Source organism: Pogona vitticeps, chromosome 4, assembly GCF_051106095.1.
Source record: "Pogona vitticeps strain Pit_001003342236 chromosome 4, PviZW2.1, whole genome shotgun sequence".
Classification (NCBI taxonomy): Eukaryota; Metazoa; Chordata; class Lepidosauria; order Squamata; family Agamidae; genus Pogona; species Pogona vitticeps.
Window position 1 is genome coordinate 50,197,272 of NC_135786.1, and position 12,100 is coordinate 50,209,371.

Below are 12,100 nucleotides of genomic sequence, written 5' to 3' on the forward strand. Positions count from 1 at the left end.
AGCAGTGAATGAAATCAGGAAAGCCAGATGTGTCCCCATTGTTTTCCACCAACTGACCCAACAAAAGAGCAACTCTTTTTTTTCACCAGCATTACTAGCTATATCATCAAGGACTTATTATAGCGTATGCTGCTGAGTCAGATAGGCAAAGCACCAACAGCCCTGCCAATGTTAGTAGACTACTGCTCCCATCGGTCCTAGCCAGTCTAGCCTAGCCAAAGGTGAGGAAAGCTGGGAGCTGCACTTCCAACAACACCTGGAGAACCATACTTTGCCCACCAATGCAATAAATTATCCTTCCCTCTCTCAAACCTTTAAATTAAGAGTCACCCAATGGAACCAGAAATTTTGAAATGGGAATACAAAAACGAATTGGCCCAGGAGCAAACTCCTCATGATTTTGTCTCACAATAGTTTCACAAGACCTACATCATCAAAGGGTCCTTTGTTTGCATATCTTCACCTCTCATTAATACTGGTTCTATAGATCAAATATGCTCTCGTCAGTGACAGGAGATACAGAAATAAGCATTCAAAGACCGTAACACAAACACAACATTTGTAACACAAACATTTCAGTTATCTAAGGTCTGCTACAGAATGTATTTTAAGAAGTTGCCATGGTTCAACAACAACATGTTTCCAAGGAGAACTGTTTCCTGAAGCTTGTGAGTCAGAATTTATTAGGAGGCAAAAGAACCTGGAATTTGAAGAGGTGGTCTGAACATCTTTTTGTCTTGCTATGCCTACTCATCACCAGAAGAGGGTGTGCTGCATCTATGCTGATAAATTCCCGTGTTTGTTCATATTCTGTCCGATTTTGCTATGCTGTTCCTTATTGTTTGGTCCCACTTTATAGATCTTTCTTTTCTTGTTTGGCAGGTATGCTATGATATGGGAGGAATGATTCTGGTGATCATTCTTGTCAGCTGGCAAGAAGAGACCTTTCCTTGACACATCATTATCATCATCATCTTAGAACTACAGAGCTGGAAGGGACCCTATGGATCATCAAGTCCAGCCTCTCTCAAAGAAACACAGTAGGGAATAGAACTCCTAACCTCTGGTTCTGCGACCAGATACCTAAACCACTGAACTATGCAGCAGTATGCTCTCATACTAAATGAATAACTTATTCTTCTTTATAACCTTTCCATGCTCTTTTTTTCCATATACCCTTTCCACAATCTAAGAAATCAGGAAATGACAGGGCTGTTCTGCAGCTTCCCACATGCTATGAAGGTGGCAAGGCTGGGTGTGTGAATACTAGATGCACATGCAAAACAGATTTGTCTTTTTTTTTCTTTTGAAAAGTGCTGCTGTCTTATAGTCAGTCCCTATTATAGAATTTACTGATTTAAATACGTCAGGGTCTCGGGTCTTTGCCAGCTGAACAACCCAAGTTCTTTAATTACAGGTGCCAAAATTACAAGGTCCCATTCTTATCATTCTTGGGAATGAAAAACTAACAAATGTACAGGAACTGTTCTTCCTTAGATGTCTACAAGAGATTGTAAAAATTGCTAATTGTGGGCTAGGGGAGAAGAACTGTCGGAATGCAGTTGTCAGAAGTTCCACTAGACAGCTTGCCTGCACATATAGGCCTTTCTGCTAAGACCCAGCACTGAAACCACAAAGAAGCAATAACAGGCGGAGGGGCTTGGTGTTGTGTTCTAAGCCTGTTTCCAGATCCGGAATCTATAACAGCTAAATAGGGCTTCTTCATAGCTTCTCAGGCAAACTAGCCCATGTGTTCCCCTACCACTATGACAATGGAGACCCTTAGACTTTGAGACCAAATCAAATCTTCCTGGAGTCTGCAACTGGTCCTTTGGGATTCTCCAGATGATACTGTACTCCTGTTTAGTGCTTCCCCAGCTTTGGTACAGTATTCTTCCCGTTTTAAGAGTCAGGAATGCCTGTCCTGAAGTTGGGTATTTGGCCATATGCAGTTGATCTAAAACATGCTAAGTATTCTTGATCCTAGCCTTTTGACTCATTCACCGTGAGTGGCCCCACCACTCAAGGTCATCTCTGAATTTGACTATTGGAAAGAAGCTGAATTATTCATTGTCATCATCATCTTAGAACTTCAGAGCTGGAAGGGGGCTTATGAATCATTGCGTCCAGCCCCTCTCAAGGAGACACAGGGGGAATCGAACTCCCAACCTCTGACTCTGCAACCAGATACCTAAACCACTGAGCTATCCAGCAGTTCTAGCTCTCCTCCTATAGGCCTTCAAACAAATGTAGAAAATCCAAAGCTAGTCCTGTGTGGGCTTCCCTGCTTCAGTCCAAAATAAAAATCTGGAGAGTTTCAGAATGCTTTCTATTTCATTTGACTTTGTTGCTGTTGTTTTATTTATCTATTTTGCATTTCCATTCTGGTTCTAAGATGCTGACGGGAGCAGAGAATGAAGCAGGTTTCCTGTGCATGGATACCACAAATATCTCTCTTGACTCACCTGCAGAACAAGTGGTTGATAGTGTGTTGAGTGAGGTGACAAGATACATTCAGAATTCTGCACGATATGAAAGGAGCATACACACACATCAGTACCTTCTCCACCCTAGCAACAGCATAGGTTTGCTTACTTAGCTCCTTTTGCTTGTGTGCGGGTAAAGTACTGCATGTTTATAGTTGGAGTATGACTACATATACAACTTACTTTCCAGTGGTTGCTACCTACATTTTTTTCCATGTTCATGAAAGGTAAGCAAAAGTCAGAAATACATGCTGTTACATACAGCACTGGTGGTACCTGTCTGTCATGGGTTTGGAGGGAAAGTTCCATCCTATGGGGAGTGGAAGGCGGGACATCAGGGGGGAGGAGCTGTACTGTATATATATGTGGAGCTTGTGTGGAGAAGTTTAGAAGCTGGTGTGAAGAGTGAGAGGAGTTGGAGTCTGTGTGTCAGACTGAGTACAACTGTGTGTCAGTTGGTACATACCTGATAGGTTCAGGTTTCTTTATAGGTAGCCAGAACTGATAGGTTCAGGGTCTGTGCTTTAGTTTAAAGTGTTCTGTGTGAACCAAACTGTTGTATGTATGAGTGAGACTAAGCCACGTTACAGTATCTTATTTACTTGATCTTTTTATTTACCCTGTTTGTTATTTAAATAAACCTTGTTCTTTTGTTTGTTAAAATCCATTCCTGGTCTGTGTGACTTCTTATAGGGAATGGTTGGTGGCAGCATATTTAAAGTGTGGCATACTCCAGTGGGTCTGGGGTTGTCACACATGCAAACTACTAGCTTATGTTAGTTAGAAACCTCATCTCTTTCAAAGTACTATGTGATAATGTCTCTCTTTTCCTATTTAGACCAGTGGAACTAAGCAGCCCAAAATCTAAGCAATGTATTAGATTGTGGTTAGGATTCCCTGGTAGCTTTTACAGTGTGATCTTAAGGAATATAGCTAGCACACTCTTATTTTTGTGCATCTACTTGTCTCCAAGTTCTTGAAGAAGTGACCTTTTTTAAAAAAAATCAGCAAAGCCGATACATTCTTGTTCCTTCGATTGCTGCGTAACTGCAACTATAAAGTCCTAAAATTATCTGCAGTGGAGCACAGGAAAATGTGACAAAGTCCTTCAGACACATTCACATTGTTTACCTAGTACCACCTCTCCCATCTAATCTTGATACTGGATTAGATTAGGACACTGTTTAAGGATGAATAATAAACATCATCAGTTTTTAGTGGAATTGCTGTTCTAGCTGTTCTTTCCAGCAGCTGAATTTTATTCATTTTAAAAACCTGCCTGCTGGAAACAGTAAAAATAGTGAGGTGCAGTAGGATTTATCAGTGTTAAATGAATTCAAAGATGGAGAACATACAGCTCTCAAACTCTTTCTCAACCTCACCACTTTTTTAAAAAAAGTATTTTTGTTTTAAAAAAATCAACCACTAGGGGGCATGAGGGGACACTTTCAGTTTTAAAAACAATAACAGTTAAACTTATTTTTGTTAACAAAAAAGTAGCAAACTTTACAGTAATAATTAATAACCATTGCATTTTACATATATTCACATTACAGAATGCATCCATTAGGGTGTCAGCAGGTCTCAAAAATGATCCTGTTGAGGTTACCCATCTCTAGTTTGCAGTTTCTCCTTTCTCTGTGAAGACAAAAAGCCTGTTGGGGACCCCTGTAAATCTGTCCACCACTATGGCTAACAGTGTCAACATTTGGTAGTTCTGAAATAGGTGTAAGGTGCACTGCAGGAGGAATTAAAGGTTGAGTTAAATAGTATTAAAAGTCCATGTGGTATAAACATTAGCATATTAGACTGGGACTCAGATGACATGTGTTCAAATCTCCACTTAGCCATAGAATTCACTGGCTGGCTTTGGACCAGTCCTCAGACTAAATTACTTCCCTGAGTTGTTGTGAAAATAAAATGTAGAGGAAAAGAGCTATATATCTCACCTTGAGCTTATTAGAGGAATAAATGCTAGGAATAGCCTATGTGGAAGAACACTGAATTAGTTGTCTCTATGCTCTGATGATTTTAATGAGAACATTTAGTCATTAGTTACTATCTTAATTCCCTTGATTTCAGTGGGCTCAAAGTGCAGCTTGCAGTGCATTCCAGCAACTCTATCCATGATTAGTAACATTGGTGGAAATCTTATGGGTGTTCACAAAAGGTGAGTGTAACTTGCTGTGATTAATTGTGGCTAACTGATGAGGAGTCAGGCTGTATCAGTGTTGTGCAACTGAGCACAAGAGTGCACATGCGACTGAGATGAGCATTGATGCCACATCAACAGCAGTGGTAAGTTATGCAAACTTTATGTAGACACTAGTAGAACACTGGCCATTGAGTTCATCTGAATTTATTCCCAGATAAATGGGCAAAAGTATTTAGTCTTAATCCAATTTAATTCCCCCCCCCCTTGTGTTACTAGGGTAATTTACAGCAACACTTAAGTTATAAAAGTCCATATCTGGGCTTCAAATCTAAAAAATGACAATGACTATAAAACACCATTATCTAATCCATGGATTAGGGAACTATGTCCCTCCCAATGTTATTCTACAACACCCATCACCCCACACCATCAGTTATGCTGTGTAGAGTTTATGAAAACTGAAAGTCAAAACCCCACAAAGACCACAGTTATCTGACCCCTTGCTATATAATGTGTCCTCACTGGGAAACAGTCGGCCCACCATTCTCTCTAGCTCTGGGCAGATCAGTTTACTTGGTTTATAACAGGGGCGCTTGTGGGCCCTGTGACAACATTTTATATGACAAACCTGACGAAGACCTGCTTTGTTTTGCTAGGGCTGAGGCTCCCTCTTTTTCTGGATTAATTGTAGGAAGAAGCTGTCATTCTCCCTTCCCTGTTGTGGTAAAAGAGGCTGAAAAACACCCTGCAAATAGTCATTTATGACCTCTTCCTCCCTACCCCCAGGTCACGAAGGAGTGTCTCAAACCCTACCTCTGCTGGTGAATAAGCCATAATTGATGGCTGCAGTGGCAGAGAGAAAGAAAAATGCCTACTGCTTCCAACTGAGAAGCACAGGTGACTTGTGTGTTCAGTCAACAAGGAGAAAGAAGGCTGGCAGATTTCTCTCTCTCTCTCTCTCTCTCTCTCTCTCCCCCACCCCCTTAGTCCTCATCTAGAGTTAATGTATGAGCATTAGATTTGAGTTGTTGCAGGCTGTGGAGGAAGAAAGCCTCACTTTCTTCACAGTGAGGCAGATTTAGCTGGACTTGTCTTTACCTTAGCTGGAGGGCCTCCTGTGGTGCAGGCCAGCTTGAAGGTGAAGGATCAGCAACTGGGCCTTGAAAGAGTTAACCAGAGGCCCTGGTTCCCCCCCCCCCCCCCCGCTCCTCCTGGGCTATTTGCAGCAAAACAAGAGTTTCTGAGAAAGGGCTGAGCTACCTGCGAGACTGGTGCAGGTGGGCTTTGTATTAACTCAGGGTTCAGCTTCCTGAGCCCCAGCTGTTGGCCTTGCCATCTAGCGTAAGGTGGTGGTTGTAGGGGTTCATTAGGTTCCGAACTGGGGAACAGACTGTTTGCGATAGTCTGGCTTTTGGATTTCCTTCTCATTTCTTGGTAAAGTTTGCAGCAGCAAAGGCTTCATGGCCACTGAGGACGTCGACTGGCTGGACCTGCCAGGCAGGTGGACTTACGGCGTTTGCAGTGACGGGAGAATCTTCTTTATCAAGTATGTTCTATTCTCACCCTTCTATTTCTGTTTTTTCCAGTTTGTCAGGCTGTGAGGGCATTTGCGAATGCTACTTTTTGGATCACAATTCCCACAATCCCCTAGCTTGGCTGGGGGATTCTGGGGGTTTTAGTTGCCAAAAGTAACATTTCCAAGCTGTTGTCTGGGGCAGTGAACAATGTGTAAAGACCAGTTTGCTGTATGTTTTGTCTCAGAGAGTACCTGTGCCTCTGTTGGGAATGAGATGAGCATGTGGAGAAAGGAGATCAGAAGCCTATCCAGCTGTTCCTCCCAAGAAAGGAGCGGAGGGGCTATCTTTAAGTTCATTGAAAAAGGAGAAGGGACCATTTTTACAAGTGACAATTACAGCCTGGTTCTTAGCATAATCACTTGGAAGTACAGTGTCATGGATTTTTAAAACTTGCTGGCAAATATCTTAAAGAATATCAGCCTGAAAATGAGTTCTGTGTTTCTTGTTTGTACAATCTGAATACAAAGTTTAACACTGGGGAAAGAATTGAGATTTAATCTTACATTGGCTATCTTCTGCTTTCTGTCTTGCATTGGTATTCATTCAATCTACATTTTGAAAAAGTCTTTAGCTTAACTTGGAAGAAATCTTGTAACAGGTTTTGACCAACCTGCTGCTCTTTCTTGTCCACCAGCTCATGTGGGATAGTGACACTCCTATGTGTTAATACTTTTGTCATACTTAATTGCTAATTGTGACCTTTGGCAGAGGTTGTAGGACCTGTACCGAGAGGATCAAGGTGTAGAACAGTCTATAAAGTAATATGCCGTGCATAATTTGCATTTCTGGCAGCCACAACAAAGCCCGCCAAAAACCTATGCAGCTATCAATGATGCTTTGTACGCCATTGCTATGGCATGACTTCTCTTGACCCTTGCTTTGTGCACACACAATATTGGGTCTTACATCTTCTTGTTTTATTTTATGTGTGTGCGTATTTTCCTTCACAGTGATGAATCAAAATCTACTTCCTGGACACATCCAGGCAGTGGCTGTCCCATCCAGAGTGGGCACTTCACCTGGTCAGGTAAGGAGACAACTGCTATTACTTCCATCTCCATACTTGCCTTCTTGCTGCTGAATAGTTGGCCTACCTTGCAAAGACAGTCAGAACAGAAGTATCATGTAAAGACAAACCCTGTTAAGTATATGACATCTCTCAAAGAAAAGTGAAACATAGATGTCAGGAAGAATCCAGGTTTTGAGCGAATATGATCTCAGTTTATGCTTTATAGGAAATGGTCTAATGTACTTCCTCCGTACATATGCAGAACTTTTTGTCTTGGGGTTTATGACTTTCACCTATGCAGGTAGACCAGGAAAGGACCACACATCATCCTTTCAGAAAGTTCAGGGAATTATTTAGATACAAAAGTCTCTACTTCAGATAAAGAATGCTTCCAGACAAAAAGAGTCTCTACTAGGGCTGATTGTATTTTACCTCAATTATTATGTGGTATCTTCCAGAACTCTCTTCTAGGAACTTTTGTTTAGTCAGCTAGTTGAGACTTGAGCTTGGGAAAGTTAATCTTTAGAATACAGCTCCAAGAAGCCCTATTCGCCATTCTCAGGAGTAAGGGATTATGGGATTTGTAGCCCAAAACATCTAGAGGGCCAGGGTTTCCTCAGCCCAGAGCAAGGGCAGTTTGTGCACCAAGTGGGAGTGACTCACCCATGAATTGGACAAGAGCTCCCTTTCTGTTCCATTCACGAGCTGCCTGTGGTCCTTAACAAAATCTTGCTCTCTAACAAAAGACAAGAAGCAGGCATTGAGTGTGTTTGGTTGCATCACAAAATGTAGCCTAGTGGTTGCACACATGCTAATGTTATCTCCTGAATGAATCATGGAAAAAGGCCACTCAATGTTATCAAGGTTTTAGTTCAAGCCTGCTTCTGTGGTTTGAACTACAAGGGAGTAAACTTGCTTTTCTCAACTGTTCTGGGCATCCCTTTTGTGCCGCCTCTGTGCTTGACCATTGCCTCACTCACTGGATCTTTCCAGCACACACAAATCCCACTGTATTTGTAGGGATTTGGTTTTAAGAGTGCCCTTCATTCAGGAAGAAGCAGTATAGATGACAACTCCATAATCCTCTCCTATGTACCACTTTCTCTATTTTGTTGAACTGAAAAATGATCAGGTTCCAGGAGAACATGCCTGGAAAGAAGCTAAAGCTGAGAACAAATCTCTTACTGCTCTTTCCCCCTTCAGATAGAAATAATGTGTGTGTACATAAACAGAGCCTGGGAAAGTTACTTTTTTTAGACTACTGCTCTCAGACTCTCCATCCCCAGTCAGCATGGCCACGAGGCAAGTAACTTTACTGAATTTTGTGCATAGACCGAAATGTTTCTTTCTCAGAGATTATTCTATTTTTAGAAAAGCTGTTGGAAATTACCAGCTTTGCTTTTTAGCACTGAGTCTGTTGAGCAAAGTTAGTGTGTACAAAATACACACTTCATCCCCAAATGGATAGAAATGTTTCCATGACCTTTGAAATCTGTTTCAGGTACAAACTCTAGAAAACAATTTCTTGCAATGGCTAGAGACAGACATTAGAATAGATGGAATATTGAGGTTATATCTTTATAGGCAAGCCAAAAAGGTATTAAAAATGGGTGCAGATGCAAAAAGAAAATGCAAGATGTCCAATATTTTTATGAGCCCAGGTGATAAAATTAAACAGCAGGAAAGGGAAGAGAAAATGGGAGAAGGCTGAACTTAAGTCCTTGCCGTCTGCAAGTTGTTTCAGAAGAAGAAATGAGTCTCGTCAGATGATACAGTGGCGTTCAAGTTCACTGTCATAGTCCATAGAATGACTGAGAGGTGCAAAGTTAAAAACATTAAGGTCCCCCCATTTTCACAGTGTATGTGGCTCACAGTGGACTCAAGGCTACATACGTCCTGTCTGGGCACATTGTTTGATTTCCTTGGTTGGAGGAAAACAGAAAACCATCAGAACAAATAGACGAAAAGACACGGCCAGGGAATATATAGTAACAATCATGTGCTTGTAACACTTTTAAGTTCTATGGGTCTTTTTGCTTAAATGTCTATTGGTGAACCTGGCAAACACAATTTCAAAAAATGAGTCTTATTTACAATTATAACAGACAATACAAGCAATTGTAACAATAAAATGCTACAGTTTGTGCACCCAAGTCCTCAGGAGCAACACCAATACAGATGTTGCTTGTAGAATTGCAAAGTTCCAGTGCCCCTTTGAATTCAAATTCTTGCAAAAATCCAAGAAATTTTCCACAACTAGGTTGGGTGTCCTTAACACAGAAAAATGTGTTCCATTTGAAGAATCTTCCAAACCCTAGACCAGTAGTGTCTAACCTTGGCCCTCCAGATGTTCTTGGACTTCAACTCCCAGAAATCCTGGCCAGCAGAGGTGGTGGTGAAGGCTTCTGGGAGTTGAAGTCCAAGAACATCTGGAGGGCCAAGGTTGGACACCAATGCCCTAGACCAAATTGGCAAGAGCCTAGCAGTGGGCAACAGCAGCTCTGGCCTCTTCAGCTCTCCCACTCTTTCTGATTTAAGCCTCCTATTCACAGCCTTGCTCTTTCTTAGTCCCACCCCTTTGGGCTGAACCAATATTTCATATGGGTTACATGTGGTCCAGTTACTTCTGACATGGTGACCCTTTTCAGGGTTTTCCACGTTGAAAATACTCAGAAGCGGTTTATTATTCCCTTCTTCTGGGAAGTTCCCTGCGATTCTGTAGTTTGCCCGAGGCTGACTCTACTTACAGGAGCACAGTGGGGAATCAACTCCCAACCTCTGGCTCTGCACTCAGATGCCTAAACCTAGCCAGGTCTGGAGAATGTGGAAGGCTGAATTTAGACAATGGAGTAGAATACTGTAAAGTGAAGCTTCCTGCTGCAAACAAAAAAGTGTCTTGCCTCTGCATAGGCTGAGAATTATATAGAAGCTGCAAACATTAGTGTAAATATGGCTTGTGTTTTCTGTCAGTTTTACAAGGTGCATGAAGAAAAAAATGGCTAGACTGTCAGATATGATTACAGTGTGCTCTCACTATAAGAAGTCTGCCTTTCCCCATCGGCTGCCATTTCGTGTCCCAATGTCCCAGTCATAATAATAGTAATAACTCTGCACATTCTTCAGGGAACTCAACTCATTGTCACGTGACTCTTCCTCCTCTGGTTTATCCTCACACAAATCTGACAAGGAAGGTTTGGGTCAGGGTTGATGATTCTCCTAATGTAACGCAGGAAGTTTAATGGCTGGTTGTGATTTTGAACCTAAGTCTTCCCAGTCCTAATCGGACTTTCTATGCCTTATACTACATTGACTCAATAACCCCATTTGGAAAAGTTCCTTTTTTAAAACTAACTCCAGACTCTTCCAGGTTGACATGGCTGCCTTTGAGAAATCATGATTGGCACCATAGTTCTGTGCATTATTTAGTTAGATTCTAAGTCTTTTAACTTCCACTGTGCTCAGTGGGTCTTCCTTCCTATTAAGCATGTCTAGGGCTGTAGCCCGAGAGTTCATTCCCACAGAAATGAAGATTGTTCTTGCCCACTCCCTGTGTTCAGTCCAAGAAATGCTGTGTGGAAACTGAAAGAAGCATAATATTTTATTCTTCTTTGTAAGCCGCCCGAGTAGACTCTGTCTAGAGGGGCGGGGTAGAAATTGAATAATAAATAAATAAATAAATAATAAATACTGGGGGTGGGGGGGTGGAGAGGACCAGTACATCTTATTATACGACACTTGTGTTTGGAAGCAAGCTACACAACTGACACAGATCACACTGGTCCCATTATAGCTAAACTACTGTATGTTATGAGGATGGGCATCATGGAAACCTCTATGTGTCCAGACTGTGGAGCTCGATGAAAGCCTGATAGTTAATGGATCTGGCAGTTGGGTGAGCAGATCTTTAAACTAAACTGTGTTGGGGATAGCGTGGTTTGACTTTTCAGATGCTGTTGTCCAAGATTCTTCTCCTTTCACAGTGCTGCCTAAGGCACACGGGAATTGCAATCCTACAACTGCTGGATGGCTTAGTGTGTTAGGTATGGTTAGAAGTTCAAATCCCCACTGTGCCTTCCTGATAGGGACTGTATTCGGTGACCCACAGGGTCCCTTCCAGCTCTGCAGTTCTAAAATTATTATTAACTAGAGCAGGGGTGAGAGAACTTTTTTTTTACTTTACCCCCCCCCCAAAAAATTCACATATGCCAACATTACCCCCTTGATTTGAAAGGAAGGAAATCATACATTATTTGAATTCAAAATATTATTGAATCTACACAGGCTGTGTACCGAACTAGCAGGATGCACCAAATTTAATAAAAATGTGCACTATTTTTGCTGAAAGACATGGGGTGGTATGGGGAGTAGTAAGGTGTCCAATGTGCCTAGCAAGTTGCATTAAATTTTTGCTAGTTCGCAGAGGATTTAATCATCATCAGTGCCTGCCAGAGTGGTGCTAGCAATGATGTGCTTGCTGGAGACAGCCAACACAGAGGGGGGGGGCTTTTCCTACCACTTTAATCATTCTGTGTGTGGTGTGCAAAAAGGAACAAACCAGGCTAAAGGTCATATAACCCACCCTGGTGCCACAGCCCAATATCAAAGGACCAGTGCGCTATTTTTTTTATCATCATCAATAGAAAACTCAACAGGATTGGAAAAGATTAGTCTACATCCCAATCCCAAAGAAGGGCAGTGCCAAAGAATGCTCCAACTACCGTACAATTGCACTCATTTCACATGCTAGCAAGGTTATGCTCAAAATCCTACAAGGAAAGCTTCAGCAGTATGTGGACCCAGAACTCCCAGAAGTACAAGCTGGATTTCGAAGGGGCAGAGAAACTAGAGACCAAATTGCTAACATGCGCTGGAT

The 12,100-nt window shown here is 41.9% G+C and overlaps 1 protein-coding gene across 1 annotated transcript in view; it reads left to right on the plus strand.

Moving 5' to 3' along the window:
- Positions 1-3,240: 3,240 nt before the first annotated feature.
- Positions 3,241-12,100, plus strand: part of PLEKHA6 (pleckstrin homology domain containing A6) — a 235,629-nt gene continuing 226,769 nt past the window's right edge. Inside the window, exons 1-2 of the mRNA XM_078391906.1 lie at positions 3,241-6,187; positions 7,169-7,245. Of these exons, the coding sequence (XP_078248032.1) occupies positions 6,102-6,187; positions 7,169-7,245 (163 nt within the window). The 5' untranslated portion in view covers positions 3,241-6,101. The remainder of the gene's footprint in view (positions 6,188-7,168; positions 7,246-12,100) is intronic.